The sequence below is a fragment of the Rattus norvegicus genome, chromosome 10 (genome assembly GCF_036323735.1).
Source record: "Rattus norvegicus strain BN/NHsdMcwi chromosome 10, GRCr8, whole genome shotgun sequence".
NCBI classification, from domain to species: domain Eukaryota; kingdom Metazoa; phylum Chordata; class Mammalia; order Rodentia; family Muridae; genus Rattus; species Rattus norvegicus.
This window is the reverse complement of record NC_086028.1, coordinates 57,698,815-57,726,405: the sequence shown is the minus strand read 5'-3', so window position 1 is coordinate 57,726,405 and position 27,591 is coordinate 57,698,815. Positions and strand designations below refer to the sequence as shown.

The window sequence follows — 27,591 nt, the reverse complement described above, 5'->3', positions numbered from 1 at the left end:
AATAAAAACTAATTCAGATAAAGTTGGTTTTATTGGGTTTTTTTGTTGTTTTGGTTTTTGTGTTTTGGGTTTTTTTTTTAGACAGGGTTTCTCTACATAGCCCTGGCTGTCCCAGAATCCACTACTGTAGACCAGGCAGGCTTCGATAAAGAATTAAGACAAAAATTTTAAAATAAAGGGAGAAAAGATCACAGAAAAAGAATGTCTTAAAATAAGCTGCAATAAATTATTTCACTTCTTTCGAAAATATTTCTGATGGGTGTCCTAACTTTTCCATCGACTTCAAATCCCTGTACCACCTAGAATTTTAATACTTGTCCAAACCTGCTAGCTCATGGTCTAATAATAAACCTAATTATACAATCTGTAACACCCGTGTCGACCTTTTCCTTCAGAAGCCATAAAAGTGATTTAACTGACATCTCAAACTCATAGAAATCTATCTCACTTATCAACAGTCCGGCTTTCAGCTCTAAGTTTAAAGGAGAGCTGCGGGGGGCGGGGGAGACTGGCTACAGGTTGAGGAGGGGTGAAATGGCCTGTACCAAGCAAGACACACGCTTGGCGTAAGACAGCAGGGGTAACTACCGGTTCATTTCTCTTTAAATCTGGCAGCACGTGGGGCGGCATTGTGAAGGCACCAACCCGCCTCCTCCCTCCCCCCTTTCCACTCCGCACACGTACGCCTCCTGCGCGCATGCTCCGCTCACACAGTCCTAGCAGAGTAGGAGCCAACCCCCTAAAAAGTCAACCTGGAAGCCGCAAACGGCCGGAGGCCGGGACAATGGGGGAGGGGGAAAGAGACTCCACGGGGGAGGCACTTAGCCGCCGCCCCTGGCCAGAGCCTAAGGCCGGCCACAGGCCGGTGGCTGCGGGCCTGGGCGAAGGAGCCCGAGCCGCGCCGAGCACAAAGCCCCGGCCGGCCAGCGAGCGGCTCTCCTCAGCGCCCGCGCCCACCCTCCCCCAGACGGGCGGCGCAGCCCGAGCTCGTGCCAGGCGGAGGCAGGCAAAGCGGAGTCGCGCTCCCCGCCGAGCCCTCGGTGCCCCGCGCCAGCACCCAGGCCAGCCCCGCCGTCGCTTTTGTTGTCTCCCCTAACTCCACGGACCCCGCGCTGCCGGGCCAGAAGTTTGGCGCGCCTCCCCTATCCGGCCCCCGACACAGCTCGGACTCGCAGACGCGCGGGGCCCGCAAGCTCCCGGGGTCCCCGGGGTCCCTGAGGTCCCGCGGCCTCCGCCGCACCTGAGCCCGGGATCCGCCCCTCAGGGAGGGTCGGCCCGGCCGGGACCCACGCCCCTCCCCCGCAACGCCCCAGTGCCGTGGGGGAGGGGGCAGCCGCCCTGGGCGTCCGGCCCGTCCGAGGGCGAGGCTGGGGCGCGTCCCCGCCCCCAACACCCTCCACAGCCAGGCCAGCAGTGTCGCCGGCCGGCCGCGACCTGCGGGCTCCCACCCTCGCGGCCCGCGGCCCGCCAACACCCAGCCTCGGAGCGGGCAAGAGGAGGCGAGTGGCTCGTCAGTCCGCGATCGCGGCCCGGCGCCCCGCCGCTCACCTGCCAGCTGTCTTCGCAGTAGCAGTGCCGACTGCAGCTCCGTCATCCTCCCCACCAAGAGCCCGGGCTGCCGCCGGGACTTCGACGGATGGGGGACAAGCTCTGACGGTGGCTGAAGCTAGGTGTGTTGAGGAACCCGGGCCCCGCGACTGGAGCGCCGAAGCCGCGGGAGGCCGGTCTTGGGAGACCCGAGAAGCACCTCGCTGCCTATGCGAGTCCGCTCCGCTCGGCTTTCCTCTCAGCGGCTCACGCCCGGAAGGGGAGGGTACCCGGGCCGCCGCGGCGCGCACTGGGACTTCGCTCGCCCGCTTCCCTCCTCAGCCCGCCCGTCGGCCCCACCGGTGCCTTCCCCCGCCACTGCCTCACTGCGCGCAGGGCCGCTCCGCGCAAGCGCGCTGAGCCTGCCTACTTCAGAAGCGGCACGCCTGCTAGCCCGACCCCTCGGCCCTGCTGCCCCGCCTCCGGCGTCGGAACCCCGCCCACCGCGCGCAGTGGGCTCAGCCCCGCCATCTTGGGAAGGTCCACGCCCGCCCAGCTGCGAAAGCGTCGGCTATTAGACGCCCCGCGGACGCCATGACAAAGAGGTCGCGGAGGGTCAGGACGCTGCCTCCCGATATAAGCAGCCGGTCTGAGAGTGATGGGACCAGAAGTGGTAGATGTTGACGAGAACCTACAGCCATCCAACATTACATCCGAGGTGTGCGAATTAGTCATTGTTATAAAGCCGAACTTACTACTCGTGTGCCCCATTTTAAACAGCCACAAAACAGAGTGCATGGTGGTAATTAATAAAGAATGCACAGAATGGTCCTTGAAATAAAATGTTATGAATCTCATAGCAGAAAACGTTTTAATAAATAGACTGTGAGTAAAGTGCAGAGTTGTGATTAGCACAACCTGATACATGGTTCAGATTCAGGTGGTATTTGCCTGTAATCCCAATACTAAGGCTGAGGCAGGAGGATTGGGAGAAGACCCCAGACATGCTTTGCTACATAGTGAGACCCAATCTCCATCTGGGGGTGGGGATCCATAATAGATCAGACACCTTTGATCAAGAAAGGCACCTACCATGTAAAGTCCAAGTGTGAAATCCAAGATTAGGAAAAGTCAACCGTATCCAACCTTCTTGTGGATTTCCCAGTTTTGTGCTTTGTCAACACTGTAGCAATAAACAGAGAAAGGGGAAGAAAAAAAATAACAATGATGGTCAATTTTGTTTGTTCTTTCAATACGTGTTTATTCAATCCTTAGTTCCCTGTACCTGGACTGTAGGAAACAAAAACTTCATAGGAAATCAGGTACCTACAAAAGCCTGAAGCTTCTGTGAGCTCCAAGTAAAGTGAACGAGAGAAGCAGATTCTGGCAGGCATATAATAAAAATTACTACACGAGGGAAAGATGGGCTCTCAAGTTTAGATTTGTGTCTCCTTGGCAGCTAAAGATATTTTTAAACAACTTTTCATATATTTATTGGCCATTTGTACTCCTTTTGAAAACTTCCTTATTTTGCCCATTTATTGATTTGATGAATTTTCTTGGTTTTGAGTTTCTCTTGTTGTTCTTGGGGTTATTCTTCTTCCTCTTCCTCTCCTCCTCTTCTTCTTTGTTATTGATTCTAGCTATTATCTATGAGATATAGATCCTGAAATGATTTTTCAGACTCCACAGGTTGTATCTTCCCTTGGTAGTTGTTTCCTCTGCTATTTTAATTTCATGTAACACCATTTGTCAATTTGTGCTATTTCCTGGTGTGATGTTTCAGAAAACCATTGCCTATCCCTGTATCTCAAAATATTTTCAGAGTCTCAGGCCTTACATTTAGGTCTTTGAAAATATATAAACAAAATAAATAAAAATAAAATAAAATAAAGGGTCAGGCATAGTAGCACATGACTTTACTTCCAGCGTTCAGAATGTAAAGCCGCATGTATCTCTGTAAGTTCCAGGTCAGCCAGGACTAGCGAGACCGTCTCTCAGAAAGAAATAATGATAATGGCTTTTTAATTTATTTATTTATTCTAGGTACACTGTAGATGCCTTCAGACACACCAGAAGAGGGCATCAGATCTCATTACAGATGGTTGTGAGCCACCATGTGGTTGCTGGGAATTGAACTCAGGACCTCTGGGAGAACAGTCAGTGCTCTTAACCACTGAACCATCTCTCCAGCCCAATAATGATGTTTAAATTAAAGTCTTTAATCTATTTTGAATGTACTTTAGTACAAAGTGAAAGACAAAGTTCTGGTTCTGTTGGTCTACCAATGGATAGCCAGTTTCCCCAGCAACACTTGTTGAAGAGTCTGTCTTCTCTCTACTGTTTATTTTTGAAATCTTTGTCAAAAGTCAGGTAGCTATATTTGGGTGGATTGATTTCTACGTCTTCTATTCTATTCCACGGTCCGAATTTCTATTTTTATTTATTTCATGTGTATCGGTGCTTTGTTTACATGTCTATTCTTTCTCTTTTATTTTGCTAAAGCACATTAGCATATGAATTCTGAATATGGATTGAACCCAGGGCCTCACTCAGGGAAGAACTCTACCTCAGGACTGTATCCCAGTTCCTATTTTAAAGCACCCAGAAATAATACCAACTTAGCTGGATGTAAAATTTTATGTTTTAGGATTGGAAAGATGGTTCAGTTGTTAGGAGCACTGGCTGTTCTTCCAAAAGACCCATGTTTGAGTCCCAGTACCCACTTACAAGTTCACAACTGTAACTCCAGTTTCAGGGAATCAATCCTCTTCTGGCCTGTTTGGGTACAAGGCACACATGTGATATATATACAGACATACATACATATAGGCAAAATACTCATACACATAATAATTTTACCTATTATTGGTTTTTCAAGACAGGGTTTCTCTGTGTAGCTCTGGCTACTCTGGAACTCACTCTGTAGACCAGACTGGCCTTGAACTTAAGAGATCCACCTGCCTCTGCCTCTGCCTCTTCCTCTGCCTCTGCCTCTGCCTCAGCCTCTGCCTCTGCGCCTCAGCCTCGCTAGGATTTGAGGAATATATTACCACCTCTGGCAATAATTTTTTAAAGGTCAATATTTATTGAGAGTGAGAAAATCAATACAAATAATGGAAGTCTTGAAGAATAGATCCCTTTCTCTGAGAATTCTCATCAGAAGTGCCTGTTGCGATGTCTTCTCTCACTGAATACAAATTTTACCTACAGAAAGAGGCAAGAGGTCCTAGGATATCTACTAGTTTTTCATAAGTTTATTTCAGAAAGCACTCCCCCACAATTGACCTGGTGGTACGTACCTGTGATTACAGCACTTAGGAGGTGGAGGCAGGAGGATCAGTAGTGGTCCAAAGTCATCCTCAGTAACATACAAAGTTGAGGCCAGACTGGACTATCTGAAAGCCTACCTCAAAAAAAATTTAAAAATAAAAATTCTTCCTGGAGTAAAATAGTCCCTTTAAAATATCTTTTGCTTGCCAAGGCAGAGCTGGAAAGATGACTCAGTGGTTAAGAACTCTCACTGCTCTTGCAGTGAACCCAAGTTTCATTCCCATTACCCAAATGACAGCTCAGAATTGCAGCTCCAGTTCCAAGGGATCTGACTTCTGCTGACTCCTATGCCAGGCAAACACATGGAACACATATATACAGGCAGGCAAAATACTCTTCTACAGAAGTAAAACTTTTTTTTTTCTTGAGAGACAGAGCTTCTCTGTGTAGCCCAGGCTGTCCTTGAACTTAAGAGATCCACCTGCCTCTGCCTCCCAAGTGCTGGAGTTAAAAGCATGTACCACCGCTACACAGAAAAAGTATCTTTTATTCTTTCTGTTTTTCTTTTTTTTAAAGCAATATTGAGGATTTAACCCAGGATTTCCTGTCTGCTAGACAAGTGTTCTAACAATTGCTATATTCCTAACCCTATTTTACATTTTACTGAAGCAGTGCATAGCCATAATTCATAATCAAACAAGGTATGATGGCTTATATTGAAAAACGGAAATTCTGTGTAGTAGCCCATTCTCATCCTTGCCATGAGCCAGCCCTTTCCAATCCCATGGATATAGTCCTTGCGGTGATTACCTCATCTCTCCAGAGCATATGGCTGACTGCCATTGAAATGCCCAGTGGGTCAAGGGGTTCTGCCACCAATCTGATGACCTGAGTTTGACCCCTCAGACCTATATGGTACAAGCAGAGAACCAATATTCGCAAGTTTTCCTCTGACCTCGAATACCTGTATTCACATCTCCCTCCCACATACACAGAAACAGACAGACAGACAAACAGATTCATAGAACATAGTCCTATGATGATTTTCTTATGTTCCCATTTTAGACCTTAAATGTCTACTTTTGCTGCAACCAGTAGAGATTTAAATGTCTTATATTACCTTCCATCCTTTATTTCCCTAAATTCTATTATTTTTAATTATTTCGTTAAATTGTTTCTATACTATTTTGACTTTATAAGTGTGGACTAGGAGAGCCAAATTCTGAAATGTAATTACATTTATTCCTTATACGAATTTGTCTTTGGCTTAGAGTTTCTAATTATATTTTTTTCTGGCAGCACCTTCAGTATAATTGATCTCTTTTGCTTCCCTCCGCTGCCCAGAGTACTGCTTGATCTTCTTAAGCCACCTTTTTCTTGGAAACCTTCCTCCTAGAACCCACTATACGATCCCTCTGGTCTGGGCTGATTGATAGGCCCATGCTTACTACATGATCGGGTCCTAGGATTTCCTACCGCTGGTTCTCACTTCCTGAGACTACTGCATCCTAGATATGAAGTTGAAATCTTTTCATTATGCCTTTATTTTGCTGGAGCACATTGGCATATAAATTCTGATAAGAATGTAAGGCAAATTTTAAATATTTAAATGTGGAAATGTTTTTATTATTTGTTTATTTATTTTGTGGTATAATTTGAATCCAGGGCCTTACATATCATAGACAACTGTTCTAACTCAGGACTCTACCCAGGTTCCTGTCTTTAAACACCCAGAATTAGTACCAATTTAACTGTGTATAAGAGTTTAAGTTTAGAGCTGGAGAGATGACTCAGCACTTAAAAGCACTAGTTGTTTTTCCAAAAGACCCAAGTTCAAGTCCCAGCCCACACGAAAGCTCACAACTACCTGTAACTCCAGTTCCAAGGGATCCAACACCTTCTTCTGGCCTCCAAGAGCACCAGGCAAAAACAGGGTGCACAGACATATAAAGAGCAAACATTCATATACATAAAATGTAGATAAATATTCAGTCCCAGCACCTGTAACTCCAGTTCCATACACTCCAAAGCCACCACCTGGCCTCCACAGGCACCAAGCACCCACATGCTACACATACATATTGCAGGCACTCACACATAAATCTTTTTTTTTTAATTAGTGACTTTTTGCGTATGTGTGAGTGCCTGCACTTAGTTATGTACACCATGTGAGTGTCAGAACCCGTGGGGGTCAGATGAGGACATCAGATCCCCTGGAACTGCAGTTACAGACAGTTCTGATCTGCCCTGTGGGGGCTGGGAACTGAATCTCAGTCACCTGCAATAGCAACAAACATACTTAGCCATCTTTAGTCTTTATTTCGAGACATGGTCTCACTGTACAACCCTGGCTAGCCTAGAACTCTCTGTGTACACTTGGCTGGCCTCAAGTTTATTGATCCTACAAACTCACTAAACCATTTATTTTAAATAGAGATCCGGCTGCTTCTGTCTCTTGGATGCTGGAAATTCAAACTGTGTACCTCCACAACCAGCTAAAAACATTATTTTTGACATTTTTAAATGGTAATATACCTTAGTGTATACTTTTTTTGTTTTTAAAATTCATGTGCTTGTGCTCAGAATGAATTGTGTGCCTCTGGGAACAGAGTTCAGTGGTACAGAAAATGTTTAACATAGCAAAGCCCTAGATTAATTCTCCAACACCCAGTGAAAAACTGACAATTGAGTCAAGTATGAGTTCATGCCTGTAGTCTGAGCTCTTCCGAGGCAGGGAGGCAGAGGCACGTGGATCTCTCAGTTGAAGACTAGCTTGATATACATAACTCCAGGATAGCCAGAACTACAGAGTGAGACCTTGTGTCAAATAAATGTTAAGAAAAGGGAAGAAGTTAAGAGGGACTGACAAGATAGCTTAGTGGGTAAAGAAGCTTGCCACATACACTGGCAAGCTGACTTCAATCCCTGGATCTCATGTAAAGATGGAAGGCCAATCCCACCGTTATCCTGTGACTCATGCCCTGGCATATATACACACATATACCTCTCTGTCTCTGTCTCTTACCGTAATAAATAATTTTTTAAACATCATGATATTTAAACATGCCTTTAAATATCAGCCCCTGAGACACATAGACTGGGAGGTGACTGAGTTCCCCACATTCACCTAGTCTACATAGCTAGTACATGGCAGTTCATGTTGTATAGTAAGACCCTGTTTTAAAATATAATAAAAATCAATATATTTTTGCATATTGATCATACAAGCTCACTAAACTACTTATTTTAATAATGTATTTGTTTAATACACAATATATCATTATTAATATGACATGTTAATAGCATATATACTTCTTCTGACATTTTCCTGCTTGGCCTCACTACAAACTAGGGTTTGGGTCAGACTTGCGTGGAGGAGGTGACCATGGGCATCCTTTTCTTTCCCCATTCTTGGAGTCAGATAAATTGTGTAGAACTTTGTCCTGTAGGCACCACATGGCTTGTCACCATTTTCACATCAGACCAACTGAATTTCCTGCATGAGACCCTCACGGGATTGGGCCCAGTAATATCTTGGTGAGCGCTTCCAAGACACAAGACACATGAGGCGGCCCATAAGGCCCCTCCCTCTTTGAGGAGAGTTTTCAGTGGTAGATGAGTCCTCTAAGTTCCCATAAGTCACCTAATGGCTATTTGGTTCATGTGTCTTAGGCGGGATCATTTCTTTGCCCTGACACTGGTGTCTGTCTAGAATGAGCAGGCGACCTATTCATGTCTCTCTGAGATGAATGAGGTGCTGCCACAGCACTGGGGTCCTTGCTCCATTCTGAAAAAGGCAGGTCTCAATGTTTCAGTGTTATGGCTCTTACCCTGTTTTCACAGGTGCCTGTTAACATGGTTGTGTCCAATCCTAGTTAAGACTTTTCTATTTATTTCACTAAGCCATCTATTTAGTTCCCAAAGATCCCAGGACATATCAATACTAGGCAAATACACTGACTAAGCTATAACCCATTGCAAGAAATTCTTTTAATTACATTATTTATTTGGGTATGGAGGTGACATAGAAACTAATGGAAATCTGTTCTCTCTTTCTACCATGCGGGTCATATAGTATTGAAATCAACTGGACATCTTACTGGTTTGGTTTGGTTTGGTTTGGTTTGGTTTGGTTAAGATACAAGCTCTCTAGGTAGCTCATGCTGGCAGATCCTTACTCCCCAAAGCTGGGGTTACAAAATTGTACCAGCACCCCTGGACTCCACATGTTTTTATAGTATTTCTAAATCCATACTTGTAGCCCTGCTCTCCTACCAGAGGCTCCTCTGCATGTGCAGCTATCTAGTCCTGTGTTCTTTTGACTCATGAACACTGTTACATGCCTACTTCCAGCTGGAAATGCCTCCCAGAACCTGAGGCCCAGGTGTGAAGGACACAGACCACAAGTCTGTCCTCAGGACACTGGCACAGAAGTAAACAGATGTTCAGTGTTGGCGGTGGCATGCAGCTTTAGTTCCAGCATTTGGCAGACAGAGGCAGGCAGATCTCTGTGAGTTCAAGGATAGCCTGTCTACATAGCAAGTTCCAGGGCTACACAGCAAGACCCTGTCTCAAAAACAAAACAAAACAAATGGTAAACTTATTCCTTTGAATTACCTGAACTGATACAATGGACAAGAATAGGACAAGTGTGCATTAGAAAGGGGTCCCTTTGCCAGGAGGTGGTGGTGCACACCTTTAATCCCAGCACTCACAAGGCAGGCAGGTGGATCTCAGTGAGTTCAAAGCCAGCCTGTTCTACAGAGTGAGTTCCAGGACAGCCGAGGCTACCCAGAGAAACCCTGTCTCTGTAAAACAAAGAGGAGAAAAGGAAAGAAAGAAAAGGAGGTCTTTTCTGGATAAGGGACTCAAGGAGGGCACTTGGAGGACATTGTACCTGATCTTAGACTATAAAGAAGAAGCAGCATTGGAATAGTTTAGTGAACAACATTCCAGGAATAGGGAATAGCCACTGTGAAGATTCTGGGGTATTCAGAGCTCAGTTCATCCAGTCTGAAAAGGAGGCCAGCAGAGTAGCTCCACTGGTGCCTAAGGAACAAGGAACTCTGAGACAGGAATATTAGCAGAGGCCAGGTCACAAGGAGTGTGTGAGTGTGGAATCCATGAAGCAGGAAGCTGTGGGAGGGACGTGGATGTGGTCTGGTGTATATAGTGTATTTATACATAATGTACATTATGCAGTATACAATATATAATGAAGCATTTCACAATGATTTATATTATATATTCTACTTTACTTCACTTCTGGTCCTTTAGGGGACCTAATCAGCCATGATGATGACACATCCAGTACCCTGTCTAATACCTCCTTGATTTCCTCATGCTACCAACCAGCTTCCCCACAAGACAGTCTCATTAACCATAACCACACCATGCTATATATACACTACATATATCATCATCATCATCATTATTATTATCATTGTTATTATTTATATTGGCTTTTTTTGAGACAAGTCCTGTTGGTGTAGCTCTGACTGGTCTTGAACTCACTATGTAGACCAAAGTGGTCTCAAACTCCAAGACATTGCTGCCTGTACCTGTTGAATGCTAGGTTTAAAGGTGTATACCACCATACCCTACTCTTGTTTATTAAAAAAGAAAGGAAGAGGAAGAAAGGAAAGAAGGAAGGAAAACCAAGCTGAAGCTATGAAACAGACATTTAAAGATCAGACAGATGAGCAGGAGCCAGCAATGGTGGCTCAGAAAAATCAGTACGAGAGAAGAAAGCCCGGTGTATAGTAGATTTCACAAAAGTCAGGATAGGAAAGTGCTCCCAGGAGGAAAGAATGGTGATCTACACATGCCACTGAGACATGGGGGAAAGGAGCTCTCAAAAGTCCGCACTGAGTTTAGCAACTGAGAAGTTCCTGTCGTTTACCAGAATAAAAGAATCTGAATAGCCCTAAGCATCTAAAGTTGAGCAGAGTAAACTAGGCTGAAGGTGAGACAGGAAGTGGAGACAGATCTCAGTGATGGCTGCTTATTTGGGGCTTGGGGGCTTGTGTCCTGAACTGAAAATGCAAATGAGAGAACTAGTGGAAGTTTCTAGGGTACATGTCTTTACACATAACGCTCCTTACATGACTGCTCAGGGCAGGTGGGCAGATAAACAAATGTGTTATGGATTTGGTGGACAGAGTGATTATAGTAGTGAACTAAGCAAGGAAGAGACAAAAGAAAAAAAAAAGAGGTAGCCAGTGAGTAGTTAAAGGTGGTACAGATGACAGGGACATGAGGTGGGAGACCTGTGGGAGACACACAAGTGAGCTGGAAGGACAGAAAATGGTGCTTAGCGTAGGTGACTTGAAACCAAGAGTTAGGGTGTGCTGTGGTTATGGCTAATGAGCTGGTCTTGTGAGGAAGCTGATTGGTAGCATAAGGAAGAGAGGAAGTCATGCAGGTGTTAGAGTACTGATTGAGTCATCACCATGGTTGATTAATTCCCTTATAGGATCAGAGTTGAAGTAGGATAAAGAAAAATGCTAAGAACCAAGGGTCAACATCATTGAAAAATGCATTTTTCAGATTATAGCGCCAAAGAAAAAGTAACTAGGGCTAGGAATGTGGTTCAGTTGGTATAGTGCTTGCCTAGTATGCACAAAGTCCTGGAACCTCATAAAACTGAGCATGGAGACCACTACTCAGGAAATCAGAAGCTTAAGATCATCCTTGGCTCCACAGGGCCATCCAAGGCCACCCTGGGCTACACAGGGAGTCCAAGGCTAGCCTGAACTACATTGGGTACAGCTAAAAGAGCTATAGTTCGAGGAAGGAGAAGAAAAAAGAGGGAGAAGATGGAGGGAGAGTTGGGCGAGGTGATTGAGAATATCGAAATGTGATGAGATCCACAGTCCATGAAGGAGAGACAGCCTTCCCCAGGAGGTCTGAGGAAACTGTCTTCTGAAGGCACCAGATTCAGGTGAGGCCAGATGAGGAGAGGTCTGTGAACCTCTCAACCTGCACCTCTGTGAAGTCACAAACAGGAATGCCATCCTTGCCTTTCTCCCAACTATATCGATTCCACCACCAAAACCTAAATGTCCAAAGACGCTCCTAATCTAAGCCTCCACAACCTTAGGAAGGGTATGCTGGCCACTGGCTTGGCTTTGCCCATGGCTCCCTCCATCTATCCTCTATTGACAGCATACCTACTCAAATGCAAATCTGATATTGTCTCTCTTCTACTTAAAAAAAGTCAGTAACCCTTCCTCACCACCCTCACATCTTTCCTCTTCCTCTAACCCCCATTTTTTGACAAGATGCAAGTTCCCCATTATAGTTCAATAGCCTTTCACCATCGAGTATTCCAAACCGCCATCTCTGTCCTGACTCACTGGACCTCATCTTCACACTCTGCTCCTGAGACACTACACATCCCCCCTTCCCTGGGAGTATGTCCGCTGCTGATCCAGTGTCCTAGCACTCTCATCTGTGGATACACGGGTACAGTCTTCTAATCTGGGAAGGAAATGACTTCCTCTGGAATGCCTTTCTTTTTGTTTTGTTTTGTTTATTATTTTTATCTTATGTGCATTGGTGTTTTGTGAAGCTCCTGGAATTCCTGGAGCTAGAATTACAGACATTGGTGAGCTGCCATGTGGGTGCTGGGAATTGAACGCTGGTTCTCTGGAAGAACAGCCAGTGCTCTTAACCTCTGATCCATCTCTCTAGCGCCCCTTCTGGGTTTTATTGTTTGTTTGGTTTTGGTTCCTTTGGTTCATTTGGTTTTTCCAAGATAGGATTTCTCTCTGTGTTGCCCAGCAGGTACTGTAACTCACTTTTCCTGAGCGCTGGCAGTAAAGGCATGTGCCGCCATCAACTCAGCCTCTTTTTGTTTTTTGAGACAGAATTTTACCATGTAGTTCTGTCTACCCAGAGCCTCACTATGTAGATAGAGCAGGTTGTCCTGGAATCACAGAGAGCTTCTTGCTTCTGCCTGCCACGCCAATCTTACAAAGTTAATAACAGGATAATTTCCTGAGATCACTATAGACATGGTAAATTGAGGTTTGTAGGCATGACAGGGCAGTAGCTAGATCTGGCAGTACAAACTGGTATGCAGAGAGTTCTTGAAGCCATATCTCTCATGCTTAATTTTAATAATATTTTAAAAAACAAAAGGTAAAATATATGCAGGTGAACCATCACACCTGTACTCCTGGCATTTAGGAGACCAAGCAAGGAGAATGGTCATGAATTCAAGCCAAGGCCAATCCGGGCTGTATTATGTGTTCCAGGCAGATGAGCCTATACAGAAAGTAAAACCCATTTTTAAGTGAAAAATATCTAAAAATATATAAATTTCAATCTTAGAATACAAAATAAGAAAAGCCATTTTTGGGGTTGGGGATTTAGCTCAGTGGTAGAGCGCTTGCCTAGCAAGCGCAAGGCCCTGGGTTCGGTCCCCAGCTCCGAAAAAAAAGAAAAGAAAAGAAAAAAAAAAGAAAAGCCGTTTTTAGGGGTGCGTTTATTATTTTGGCACTTAGATCTATATTCTATCTACTCTGAGTTATCTTTTATATATACTATTAAGTGAGGGTCTAGCTTTATTGTTTTGTATGTGAACATCCAGACATGCCAGTACTGTTCACGAGGCTCATTCTGCTCGCTGTTTCCTAACTGTAATAAATATTTAGTTTATGAAGTATTCAGTCTCTTCTCCTTTTTGGTGCTTTAGAGGAACATAAAAACTTCCACATGGTTAGCACACCACATACATACGCACACCAAAAGAAAGCTTTTTGTTTTTTTGTGTTTTTTTCTTTAAACAAATGTGATGGCTACATAGCTCTGGCCCTTGAGAGTCAGAGACAACAAGATTTAAGGTTTGAAGCCTGCCTAGGTGTGGTGGTTGATGCTGTCAACTTGACAATCTCAGGTTATGTTCCAGGAGGAGTTTTTATATTAGTTCTTTGAGGTGAGGAGACAGGTCTCACTGAACCTGGAGCTTGCTATGTTGGCTAGGCTGGCTGGTCAATAAGTTCTAGAACCCGCCTGTTTTGCCACACTAGCACCTGATTCTAGGGTTACAGACACATATCCTCTAGGGATCTGAACCTGAGTTCAGATGTCTGCAGAGCAAACATTTAGTGAGTTACCTCCCCAGACCCTACTCTTCATTTTAGTTTTTGAGTCTCATGTAGACAAGGCTGACCTTGAACTCCTAATCCTTTTGCCTCCACCTCTGAAGTGCTGACATTACAGGAATATGCCAGCTTTTTTGTTTGTTTGTTTTTTGTTTTAATGCCTGGGTCTTCCACTGACTCAGAACTCAATACGTAGACCAGGCTGACTTCAAACTTGATACCTCCAGGCCTCCTGGTCCTACCTCTCAAATGCTAGGCTTAAAGTTTGCAGCACCACACCCTATTCTGCCTGTTTTCTTTTTAACCATAGCATTTGCCTATGCACACTCACCCAAACACACCAAGAGACACTCATTACCTACTGATCTAAAAAAAGTTGTGTGATTCCTTAGAGGCTCAAATCCTGAGAGCAGTGACTGTGGACGCTAATATTTCTAAACAACAGGTCCTATTTCCTTTGACCTATTTCCTTCAGGGAGATCAAAGACAGCTCAGATATGATGATGGTTATGTTCCTGAAGTTGAAACTTCAGTCATTTCCTTATTCCTTCAACATGAGCATATTTCACATATTCGTTCAGCAGGTGTGTGCAAATGAGACCAGGTGGGGAGTAAAATGCAATCTTAGAACATTCAGAGCCTAGTTTCTACTTTGACATTCAGAGGTAAAGTTTGCTATCGATGGATTTTATTACTGAAGAAAATCAAAGGCATTGAATCCAGTGCCTTAGAGGTTCTGAGTGATATAGAATTTGCACCTTTGTGCATCAGCAGGACTCACCTCAAAATGTGGTGCCCCCCAGCATAGCACCATAGCCTGGAAAGTACATGTGGAATTACACAAAAGAGTAGGCCCATCCCCATCTCCACTTAACACAGTCTCTCCAAAACACGCCATATAACCCCCACCGCAATAGCTGCACCTGTTTTCCTGTCAGCTGATACAGATACCACAGACCTGTCGTCCGAATAAGAGCTTCAGTCTGATGTGGTGGCATGCTTACAATTCCAGGCTAAGAAGAGGATTGCTGGAAGTTTCCTGGCTACATAGTGGGTACCAGGCCAGCCAGTGATCCATATGGAGACCTTGTCTCAGACAAACAAAATATCACACAGAACCAGGTACAGGAGCTCATGTTTGTCATCCCAGCACTCAGGAGGCTGAAACAGGATTGCCATGTTATTCAGTTCAGCCTGGGCTACATTTGTAAATCCTAGGCCAGTCTGAAAAATAGGGTGAGACTCTGATAATACCAACCCCCACCACTGCCACCGCCCCCACACCCTCGAAGAAAATTTTTTCTCTTTCCTTTTTTTAGTTTTTTTCCCAGTAACTTTTTTTTTTTTTTTTTTGGTTCTTTTTTTCGGAGCTGGGGACCGAACCCAGGGCCTTGCGCTTCCTAGGTAAGCGCTCTATCACTGAGCTAAATCCCCAGCCCCCCAGTAACTTTTCTAAAGGAGCTACAGGAAGTGCTGTAAGATCCCTGGGCATTCGAAATGTAAATAAGAAATACTCAAGTTAATAAAAAAAAAAAAAAAAAAAAAAAGAACTGCTGCTCTATAAGCAACTGTATAAGAAAAAAAAAAAAAAAGATCCCTGGGCATGTCAAGGTAGCACACTGCTACTGTCACACTGTGTCTTCACACAGAACCTTCTCAGGCTGGAGTGAACTCTGCCAGCAAGGGGGCCATCATCAAAGGGAGTGAACCTGTCCTTCTGGCCCCCATATGTTCTGTGTGCTTTCCACTTACCTGGGCTCCTTGTACTTAAGATTTTCCGTTCCTCCACAAGTGTACCAGGCACCACCTTCCAAAGAAGCCTCTTGCATTCATCCTCAGGTCTGTATCTTCAGAAACCGTATCTGTGACAATCCAAGGTAAATTAGGGGTGCAGTGGAAAGCATTGACAAAGGTCTCCCCGATCTTCCTTCTAGCCCAAGCTATCCAAGCTCTCCCCATCAGGAATTTTAGCTTTGAAGTTGACTCAGGAGGTTTCTGTTTATTCTTCCCCTACATCTCGAAGCAAGGAGGCATTCTGTTAGCCTCTGACTGCCATACAGGACATCCTGGAAGAAACAACCAGAGGAGAAAGAGTTTGACTCACAATTCCTGGTCACAGTCCATCACGGTGGAGAAGTGAGCTAGAACTTGAAGCAGCATTCTACTGTCAAGGGCAGAGAAGAATGAATAAATAGTTGTATGCTTGCATGCAGGGGCTTTCTCCCTAGTCTACAGGGTGGGATCCCCTGCCTGGGGAAGGGTTTTCCCACCTCGATTAACAGGATCAAGATAATCTCCCACAGATGTGCCCACACCGCAGGCCAACCTGTACTAAACCATCTCTGAGACTCATCTAAGATGATTCTAGATTGTGCCAAATCGACAAAACTGTCAGCAGAGAAGCAGACCTCTGTGAGTTCCTGGCCAGCCTTGTCTACATAGTGAGTTCCAGGTCAGTCATATGCAGTGAGACTCTGTTAAAAAAAAATAACAACAAAAAACAAGTAAATGAACAAACAAGCCACTGAGAGAGACCATTGAACAAACTAGGATGTGTGCTATCTCTGTCACTTCTACTTAGTTCTAACTCTTTGAGGCAGGGGCAGTGGGAGTCAGGAGAAGACCTAGCCTAGCCTGATGGACATGCCATTCTCCACCCTCGGACCTGTACTGCATGCCTAGGGCTTTTTTTTTTTTTTTTTTTTGAGAGTTGGCTTAGTTAAGAACAGTCACTGCTCTTGCAGAGAACCATGGTTCAATTCCCAGCACCTGTATGGTGGCTCACAACTGTCTATAACTCCAGTTGCAGGGGGATCCGACACCCACAATACTAGACACATTTGATACATCCTCATACATGCAGGCAAAACACTCAGATACATAAATTAATAAACTTTACATAAATTGATCTTTAAAAATAAAAATTACATGCATAAGAATAAAGAGAAATTATTACTGGGAAAAATAAACTGTTTCTTTGTACTGTAGGGTTTTGTTTGTTTTTGTTTTTTGAGACAAGTTCCTCTGCATAGCCCTGACTGACCTGGAACTTGATCTGTAGAACAGGCTGGCCTCAAACTCAGAGATCCACCTGCTCCTGCCTTCCAAGTGCTGGATTAATGTGTGTGTCACCATGCCCAGCTTTCCCCCCCCCCCCCGCCCCCGGAGCTGGGGACCGAACCCAGGGTCTTGTGCTTCCTAGGCAAGCGCTCTACCACTGAACTAAATCCCCAACCATGCCCAGCTTTAAATGCTAGTTTTTATCTTGAGCTGTGGGTTTTACCCTGTTTGGGGACAACTAGGATGGTGGCTTGCCTTTTATGATTTGTGTGGCTGATTTTCCAGGCTCTCCTGTGGACTGCCTTCTGTACCTGCATTACAGAACTTTGGATTAAGGGAGGAGCCATGACTTAGTGAGAGAGGAGTCAGTGGTGGGTCATGTTTTCTCCATTCATCTTCCTAGGAGGTTCAGGCTCTGTGGCAGGAAGCAAGGCTCCACAGTGTAACACGGTAAGTAGTTTCAGGTTTAGTGTCAGTTTCCTTAACTGTGAAGGGGCAATAAATAATCCTCTCTCCCAGAGTGTGGGTCTTCACTGGGTTGTGATCACCCAGCACAGAAACTCCCTCTACAGCAGTTCTGCCTTTCCAGGGCAGGAGAGTTTTCTATCTCCTTTCCCTCCACTGAGAGCCCTGCGCAGGGCTCTCACATAAGGCTGTCTTCGACCTAGAGGACAGCTATAGGAGAAAGGGGATGCTGTAAAGCACAGCATGGCAAGAAGCATTTGGAGAAACAGTGGCCTTGGCCTTGGCTGTGTCCTGAGAGCAGAAACTTTCCCTTCCTGTGTGAGCTGCAGAGTACATGATGAGAGCAAAACACACTTTCTGTAGAGTATGTGCCTCACACATCCAGAACCCTGGTTCTGACCCCAAGTACAGCACTGAATTAATTACTTAATCAGCTTACGTAAACAAAATAAACCAATACAGGCTTTCTGCTGACACAATGTATATATTGTTTCTGGCTATCTGACTTCCAAATCCAGGTCTCCAGCACCCCACCCCCAGTCAGAGACTATGGGAGTCACCATGCCTTTAAAACCAGTTAGAGTAGATTCTGTAATTTGGAGCTAAATTCCCTGACAATTTCCATAATTGTAGATAAATACAGTGTCTGGTACTAGAAGTGGGGTCAATCAGACTGTACCTGTAGCCTCTGGCCTTCCAAGTAAATGAGATAATACATTTCCTTATTGCTGCTGTCATTCCTACCAAAGCTTCAACTCCCTGGGCGTAAACGCATGGGAATCATGTTCTTTATCTACTTTCAGTGCCTGCAATGCACCAAGGCTGTGCCTAACACATCACATTTATAGTTGGTATACTATAATTGATATACAATGAAACACATATATTTAAAAGATAAGTTTAATGTCATGAATTTTGACATAGATACATACATGAAAATGTCACTCGAGGGTTGGAGAGATGGCTCAGCGGTTAAGAGCACTAACTGCTCTTCCAGAGGTCCTGAGTTTAATTCCCAGCAACCACACGGTGGCTCACAACCATCTGTAATGGGATCTGATGCCCTCTTCTAGTATCTGAAGACAATGTACTTACATACATTAAGTAATTTTTTTTAAAAAAAAGAAAGAAAATGTCACTCCAATTAAGATCATAAATTCCTCCATTATCTTCAAATATTTTTGCATGTCTTTTGTAGTCTCTCCCTCTTTCCTTCCATACCAGCACCAGGAAATCACTAATCCTTTCTAAATTTTTTTTATAAATGAAATAAAACAAAATGCAGGCTTTGGGAGGCAGTGGTGGTGCACACCTTTAATCCCAGTGGAAGCAGAGACAGTCGGATCTCTGTGGGTTCGAGAGTTCCAGTACAGCCAACACTACACAGTGAGACTCTGTCTCGAAAAAGCAGGGAAGAAAGAAAGAACATAGGCGCTCTTGTTCCTTCTTGCTCCTCTCTCTTGCCCTCTTGCTCTCTTGCTCTTATCCTCTTCCCACTTTATCCCTTTTCTCCCCATTCCCCTCCCCCCTTCTCTCCATGTCCTTCTTATAGCTCGCCTCTACCTCTCTCTCTCTCTCTCTCTCTCTCTCTCTCTCTCTCTCTCTCTCTCCCTGTCCCTCTACTAACTACCCTCTTAACCCTCTTAACTCCCCTCCCCATACCTGAACTCAAGTCTATACAGGAAAAAAAAAAAAAAGAATGTAGGCTTTGGTCTTTTGCTTAACAATTAGAATATTAAAGCATTTTGTGTGGGGGGAAAAAAAGCATTTCATTCTGTGAGGTGTTTGTTCTTTTGATTGCTGACTGCTACTCCATTGTGAGCACTCACATACATCCTTGTGTTAATATATGCTCCTATTTTTCTAGTGTAAAACATGAAAGAATGGTTAAGGTGGTGCTATAATAGTAACTTTAGGAATAGGGAGGGTTGTGTGTGGTGGTCCCAACACTCTGGAGGTGACACCCCTATAAAGAAATTAGACATTTTTAGCCGTTCTATGGTAGGCATTTTAATTTGACTTTAACATATTAATGCCCCTTACTTTGATTAATTTCAATATATTTTTCAAATTTGAAATTGGTATTTATTTTACTTGAAGTATTTGCTCCATTTTTAGATGTGGTCTCATTATGAAGCCCATGTTGGCCTAGAACTCATCCTCCTGCCTCAGCTTCATTAGGGCTATGGTTACAGTATGTGCCAACATGCTCAGTTTAATCACTTGTATTTACTTATTTAATGTTTGTTAGTGGAAACGTGCAATATATAAGTTCTTTGTGTGTGTGTGTGTTCATGTGTAGGAGGGGCACATGCACAGTGCATGTGTGAGTCAGGAATCCAGAGCTTGACAACAGCTGTCTCTTTGTTGCTCTATAAATTTTATAATATTCACTGTTAACTTTGTGTATTTGTGTGCATTCGTGTGATTATATGCCATGTCTGTGTGGGTGCCTGTGGGGGCTAGAAAGGGGCCACACTCTGAGATGAGTTATAGGCAGTTGTGAGTATCTTGACATGAGTTCTGGGACTGAACCTGGCTCTCCTTAACCACCGAGTCAGCTCTCCAGCCCTGCACCTTATTTATTTATTTATTTTAATTTATTTTATGCGTGTGGGTGTTTTGTTTGTATGTCTATCTGTGCAGCACATGTATGCCTGATGCCCATGGAAGTCCTAAGAGGGAGTCAGATTCCATGGAGCTAGAACTATGAATGGTTGTGGGTCTCTTGGTGGGTTCTGGGAATCGAACCCAGATCCTCTGCAAGAACAAGTACTCTAAACCCCTGAACCATCTCTCCAGCCCCTCTATACCTTCCTTACTTCTTCCTTCCTTCCTTCCTTCCTTCCTTCCTTCTTTCCTTCCTTCTTTCCTTCCTCCTTTCCTTCCTTCCTTCCTTTTTTTTCTGAGACAGGGTTTCTCTGTGTACCCCTGGCTGTCCAAGAATTCAACTGTGTAGATCAGGCTGGCCTCGAACTCCTAGGAATCGCCTGGGGAGTAATGGAATTAAAAGCATGTATCATCATTACCACACAGCTTTACACCTTACTTAAAAAGCCTGGAGCTTGGGGTTGGGGATTTAGCTCAGTGGTAGAGCGCTTGCCTAGGAAGCGCAAGGCCCTGGGTTCGGTCCCCAGCTCCGGAAAAAAAAGAACCAAAAAAAAAAAAAAAAAAAAAGAGCCTGGAGCTCACCGGTTATGCTAGAGGGACCAGCAAGTGAGCCCCTAGAATCCAGCTGTGTTTTCTTAGAGACCAGGTCTCACAGTTTTCCAAGTTGGCCTTGAGTTCAACCATGGGCCCACGCTAACCTTGACTCTGTCATCCTCCTACCTCTTCTCCCAGCAGCTAAGGTCAGGCTTGAGTACACTGCTCTTTTCAGGGTTGTTGTTGTTGTTTGCGTAAGATCTGTTTAAAGCGTGCGTGTACACATGAATAGTATCTGGGTGCCCAGAGGTCAGCAGGTGGCGTTGGAGTCCCTGCAGCTGTAGTTTCATGTGTTTGCGTTGCCGCCCAACTGTGCTGGAAGGGCAGTCAGTGCTCCTAACCACTGAGCCATCTCTCCAGCCCCTGCATAAGTTATTCTGATAGGAATTTATGAACTCTCTTTACTCTGATATTACTCTGCACCGTCACCCTCTTATTAAAATATGAATAGGGCTGGTAAGATGGCTCAGTGAGTAAAGGTATATACTAAGCCTGACAGCCTGAGTTGGATGTCTAAGACCCATAGCATGGAAAGCGAGAATCAGTTCCTACAAGTTGTCCTCTGACCTCCACATGTGCACCTTAGCTCATGTGTGCCACACCACCAAGATAAATAAACAAATAGTGGGCATAGTGACCCATGTCTTTAATCCCAGCACTCACTCGGGAGACAGAGGCAAGTGGATCTCTCGACATTCTAGGCCAGCCTGGTCTATACAGAGCTTCCAGGCCAGCCAAGGCTACACAGTGAGACCCCATCTCAAAAAGAAACAAAAACTAAGCAAGAAAACTTGACCAAACAAATAACAGAAAATCTAAATAAATAAATATAATCTTAAAAACGCATTTTAAAATGTGAATAGAACCATGTGTCCATTACTTCTTTGGTTGCAAACAACCAGAAGCACCCCACATTTTACCCTACTGCTACAGCAAGGAGAAGAGGTATTAGGTTTCCTGACCTCAGGCTAAGGCAGGCATGTCTAACTTAATCTAGGCTCCTGATGTCCCCGGCCTTGGCAGTTCTGGTCCCTGCTGGCCTTGTTCTTCTCTTGCTGGCTTCCCTCTCAGCTACGGACAGAGGCTGAAGGGTAGCGCTTTCCAAGTGAAAGCCCACCCAAGAAGCACACGGTTCCCAGAAGCCCCTGCTTGCTTGGTTCAGTCTTCAGCGGCTGGAATTCTCAAGAAGCATGGAAAACAAGCTCCTCTCTCTCTGCAGATGTGGCAGAAGGCCACCTCTTAAAGCCTGGCCTCTTGCACAAGAGCCACCTGGGGGACACCTGATCACAGTCAGCTTTCTGAGCCAAGTAAAGCCTGTGTTCTTGCCAATGAGGCCCCAGGCAGGGGAGTGACTTGGTCAGGTAGCCAAGGCTCCTCTATCACAGGAGTTGGTGGAGTGGCTGCTTAGCATGACATGAAAATGAAATAAAATCAACTAAGTCCTCTGCTTCTAAGACATAGGAAGCTGGAGGAAGGAGGTACTTCTAAGCTTCTGATTCATGAATGTTTTCCTTGGCTCCAATATTAAGAGAAAGGCCTAGTACTGAATCTGTCAGAAACCTTTGTACGGATGCAGCCTCCTGCTGAGGTCAGGCCTCTCTGAGAGCGCACATTGCTGTTCCTTACTTCCCAGTGAGACTTGGAGCTGGCCATCTTAAGACTGCCAGCCACATGTCCGCATAGGCATCCTAACTCAGAGAAGTTGATAGGTAGGATCATGGCTCTAGCACGGCATGGGAGCCACCTCCTTTGAATACACTGTGGTATAGCAGGTAAGAACATTAGTGCCTAGCAGAGAAGAGAGAGGAAGCCAACGTGAGGCCAGAAGTCTTACCCTCTCCTCCTACAGCCCCTGTGCCCCGGCCCAAGGACTTCATGAACTCATGGTGGTAGTCACATTTTTATTTGTTTGTATTTATTTATTTATTTATTTATTTATTTATTTATTTATTTATTTAATGTATCTGAGTACACTGTAATTGTCTTCAGACACCAGAAAAGGGCATTGAATCCCCATTACAGATGGCTGTGAGCCACCATGTGGTTCCTGGGATTTGAACTCAGGACTTCTGGAAGAGCAGTCAGTGCTCTTAACCGCTGAGCCATCTCTCCAGCCCTCATTTGTTTATTTTTAAGGATTTATTTTTATTTTATTTTAAAATTATATATATGTGTGTGGGTGGGCTTATGCCCACGAGTACAGGTACTCATATTGCCCAGAGGCCTTGAATCCCCTGGAGCTGCAGTTGCAGGAAGCAGGGAGCTGCTTGACCTGAGTACTGGAGGAACTCAACCTGGGTCCTCTGGGAAAAGGAGCAGTATACACTCAACTACTGAGCCATCTCGTCAGACCCAGGATTACATTTTTTAAAGGGGGGTTTTGCTTGTTTATTTTTTGAAACACTCTCTAGCATAGCCCTGGCTGTCCTGGAATTCACTACGTACAACAGCCTCATTTGCCTCTGTCTCCAAAATGCTGGGATGAAAGATGTATACCACACCGGACTTCAGGGATATAGGCATTTTCTTTTCTTTTTTTTTTTTAAAGAGACGGGGTCTCGCTATGTTGCCCAGGCTGGAGTGCAGTGGCTATTCACAGGCGCGATCCCACTACTGATCAGCACGGGAGTTTTTGACCTGCTCCGTTTCCGACCTGGGCCGGTTCACCCCTCCTTAGGCAACCTGGTGGTGCCCCGCTCCCGGGAGGTCACCATATTGATGCAGAACTTAGTGCGGACACCCGATCGGCATAGCGCACTACAGCCCAGAACTCCTGGACTCAAGCGATCCTCCTGTCTCAGCCTCCCGAGTAGCTGGGACTACAGGCGTGCGCCACCGCGCCCGGCAGCATTTTCTAAACTACATTTACTTACTTACTTTGGGTTTGGTTTCGGTTTTTGATTGTTATTGGTTCTTAGGCGGGGTCTCACTATGCAGCCCTGACTAACCTGGAACCTGCCCTATGGACCACCTTAGGCTCAAATTCTGAGAGATCTGCCTGCCTTTGCCTGTCAAGTGCTGGCATTAAAGTGTGTGTCATCAGGTGGCCATGCCTTCGGTCTCAGCATGTGGGAGCAGGGGCAGGTGTATCTGAGTTAGAGGCCAGCCTGGTCTACAGAGTGAGTTCCAGGCCAGCCTGGACTACACAGAGAAACCCTGGCTGAAGTGGGGAAAAGTGTGAATCGGCAGCAGCCTGTGTGTTTACTATGGGGTGAGGTATGCTTAAACTCGGGTGAACGTGTGGGTCAGCAGTCATGCAGGTTCCCCAGGCCTGCTTCCTGCAGGCTCCATTCCTTCCTTGGGCCACCTAAGTTCTCCCATGGGCAGAGGCAGGGGGAAACCTGGAGAACTGACATCTTCATGAGCTGTCAGGATCCTGGTTCTTCCAGTCTAGGCAGGTACAACTTAGCCCACAATTATCTGTTCAGAGCCAGAGAAGAGATTCTGCCCCTCAGGTGACAAGTGACCCCAATTACACCCTGATTTCACCTTTGACATTTCCTTTTCGCCCCTCCCCCATGCCATCAAATGCTAACTCCTGGCCACTGCTAAAGTACCCAGTTGATCGGTTAAGTGGGAGACTTGAAGTGTGCTCTTCTCCTTCCAAACTCCTACTGTATAGATGGACAACTGAGCAGGGGACAGGGCTTGGCCCAGACAGGCTGAACAGCTGCTTTTGTTTTATAAATAGTGCTTACCCAATAAGCACTTTACTGAGTCCTCCTCCAGCCTCATACTCTTTTTACTAAAATATATAGTTGGGCTGGGAGCACAGCCCAGTGATAAGAAATGAGCTTAACATGCTCAAATCTCTGGGCATAATCTCCAGACAAAACAAAAGCACAATAACAAACAAACAACAAGAAAACCATTTCATGAGACAGTTGTAGCAAAAACTCCACCTCCCTTAGATTCTACTTTTAGCTGTGAAAGCAAGGCTACAGCAAATACCCAGATGCACACAATTCATTCATCTCTCTCGGAACCTGTTTGTCTATTCAAACTCTGTCCAACAGTGTAAGGCGGAGTCGGTTTCAGGGACCTACTTGGGTCTATTTATTATTTGTTGTGCCCTTTGATGACAGGTGAAAATGGCCTCGTAGTTTTTTTGGGTTTGGTTTGGGTTGGTTTTTGAGACAGGGTTTCTCTGTGTAGCCCTGGCTGTCCTGGAACTTGGTTCGTAGACCAGGCTGGCCTCAAACTCACAGATGCACCCGTCTCAGCTTCCCGAGTGTTGGCATTAAAGGTGTGCGTCACCACCGCCTGGCGAGTCTCATAGTTTTGATTCACATTTTTTTTTTTTTTATATAGAAACTCCAAGATCTGTTTGTAACTGGGTAGTGTCTGGCTGCTACCCCAGGGTGAATCTCAGAGCCCTGCTCCTCAGCTCCCAGCTATTCATGGAGTAACAGTTTCTCCTGAGTGACTGGAAGAGGCTTGTCTTACTCAGCTGCCCTGGTTTGTCCTGCTTTTCTGCTTCTCAGGGCTGAAGTTAGGTCTCTGGTGCACAGATGGGAGGACCTGCAGTTGGGGAGTGACAAGATGAGACCTGCTTTGATTAGAAGGAGAGCTGGGTATATTCCAGATAGAGAGGAGACTGCAGGGCACATCAGAAATGGCCCCTGGGGATGAATGGGTAAGCTTGAAGACCAGCAGGCCAGTGGGTGACCCTGGGACACAGGGGGTTAGAAGGAGAGATGGGAATTGAGTGGAACTTGCCTTCAGGATGGATCACCAAGAAATGGTTTTACATTATTATTCTCCCAGCGGCCATTGGATTGGAGTGGTCACATGTCCAAAAGGAGGGTTGTAAATACTGCTCATCTGGCCACATCAGGTTAAACCACCTTTGGGGTGTGTCCTGCCCCTGGCTTTCACAGTGACACAACCTGCCTCCTTGGCAGGTTAATTCGGAGCTAGTTCTCTCCTGACCTAACAGGACTTGCCACATTGTTCCCGTTCTATATCCTGATGTCCCTCTAGTCTTACCATGTTGGTCCTCTTCTATATCCTGACGTCCCCTAAGCAGGATGAGTCGGGTGCAGAGTGGCTATTGGCCTGGCGAGCACAGATCCTGGGGAGCCGGAAGGCCAGGCCCTGGACCGTTGCCCTTCAGGCTTCTCAGCTCTAGAACCCTTTCTTCCTACCCATGTTTTTTCTACTGCCTTGTCTTTTCTAGAGTTGCCAGTCTCCAAAGATTTGTTTTTCAAGTGGCAGCAAGGACACCCATTGTAGGGCTGAGTAGCTAGCATAAAGGCTTGAGTTCTAATCTCTAGCACCAGTTACACTGAGAGACTCTATTTTAAGAAAGTAAGGTAGAAGACAATAAGTGACAGTGCTGAGAACTTGACCTCGTGCTCCCGCTTGTGCTCACACACTCAGGCAAACCCTGTGTATGCCCCAATACAAAAAAGCAACCATTAGGGGCTGGAGAGATGGCTCAGTGGTTAAGAGCACCGACTGCTCTTCTAGAGGTCCTGAGTTTAAATCCCAGCAACCACGTGGTGGCTCACAACCATCTGTAATGAGATCTGATGCCCTCTTCTGGTGTGTCTGAAGACAGCTACAGTGTACTTAAATATAATAAATAAATAAATTAAAACAAAACAAAACAAAACAAAAAAAACCCAAAAGCAACCATTATAGCTAATCCTTGTGGCATACGTCTTTGATCCCAGCATTCTGGAGGCAGTGGCAGGCAGATCTCTTGTTGTGTTGCAGGCCAGCTTGATCTACGAAGTGAGTTCCAGGCCAGGGCTGGATACCAGGACTACAAAGTGAGATTCTGCCTCCCCTCCCCACAAAAGCACTGATTACTAGACTAGAAAAGGGTGTGCCTAGATGAAAGCATCTGACTAGCACACATAAAAATCCACATTTGCCCCAGTACCACGCAAAATAAACATTTAAAAAAAAAACGTTGAAGACATTAAAGTCTTTTTAGAGTTATGTGAATTTTGAATAATAATTTTTATGCTACCCACTTGTGATATATATTTATGCTAAAACAGTTTAGTTGTTGGGGTTGAGGGTACAATCAACCACAGAGCTCAAGCTTAGCACACATGAAGTGGCAGAGTCAACAACACTGAAGAAAAGGTTGCTTATTGAAAAATTGCAAGTTAACCATTCATAATACTTTTGCTTCTGCTGCTGCTTCTTCCACGCCCCGCCCCCCACGCCATCCTCCCTCTCTACCTCCCTCCCTCCCCTTCATCATTCCTTCTACTGGTGATGCGCCTGCCTCGGGCTTTGTTTTCTTAGGGCACTAAGGGCTTTTTACCTATATTGGCTCCAGGTTTAGTGCACTCTTTCCCTCTTCTAAGCTAGACAAACTGACTGGCCTAGAAGCAAGTGATTTCCCGAAGGTTAGGCCTAAAACAAGGCACAGCAAAGAATCTCAGCCTTAGTTCCCTCCCTGCACACTAGGACTGTTAGAGAGCCTCCCCTCGATAGATGTTCAAAGGATGGGATGGGGGGGGGGAGCAGAGAGGCTCCCCTCTCCCTGCAGACTGGACAGGATTTGATACTAGTATAGTCAAAACAATTTTGCAACCAAGTGACTCTTAGTAATAACAATACCAACCTCAGTCATTTGCATAACTGACAAAGGGTGTCCCTGGCAGTTAATTAGAATGATAAAGAAAGCAGATGGACGCACCAGAAGCCTAAAGCACCCTCCTAGTGGACCTGGGAAGTTTCCGGAGCTTCCTCATTTCGTGAGTGGATATTGGACTGACTCTACCCGGGCCAACTTCCAGGAACCTATAGGTGGCGAGCTCAACCCACTGGCTGGGCGCCGGATCTTTGCTGAGCACAGAGCGTGGTTCCACCTCCGCTTGGAATGTACCCTAGTGGGTCAGCAGGTGCGACTGGTTTACAGTCCCGGTACTTACTGCCGGACGGAATTCCCGGTGGTGAGACCAGTCTGCATTCAGCCAGGGCCTGAAAG

The 27,591-nt window shown here is 45.4% G+C and overlaps 1 protein-coding gene and 1 long non-coding RNA gene across 3 annotated transcripts in view; one reads left to right on the top strand and one right to left on the bottom strand.

The window, feature by feature from the left end:
• The window catches only part of Ube2g1 (ubiquitin-conjugating enzyme E2G 1), an 81,625-nt gene extending 78,879 nt beyond the window's left edge, over positions 1 to 2,746 (bottom strand). The window contains exon 1 of one of the 2 annotated variants that reach the window (XM_063269819.1): positions 1,549 to 2,746. In XM_063269819.1, coding sequence (XP_063125889.1) covers positions 1,549 to 1,594 — 46 coding nt within the window. In that variant the 5' untranslated portion in view covers positions 1,595 to 2,746. The remainder of the gene's footprint in view (positions 1 to 1,548) is intronic. The other variant, NM_022690.2, reaches the window with a different exon arrangement.
• The window catches only part of LOC134480821 (uncharacterized), a 45,790-nt gene continuing 20,937 nt past the window's right edge, over positions 2,739 to 27,591 (top strand). The window contains exon 1 of the long non-coding RNA XR_010055673.1: positions 2,739 to 27,591. This is a non-coding gene — a long non-coding RNA (uncharacterized LOC134480821).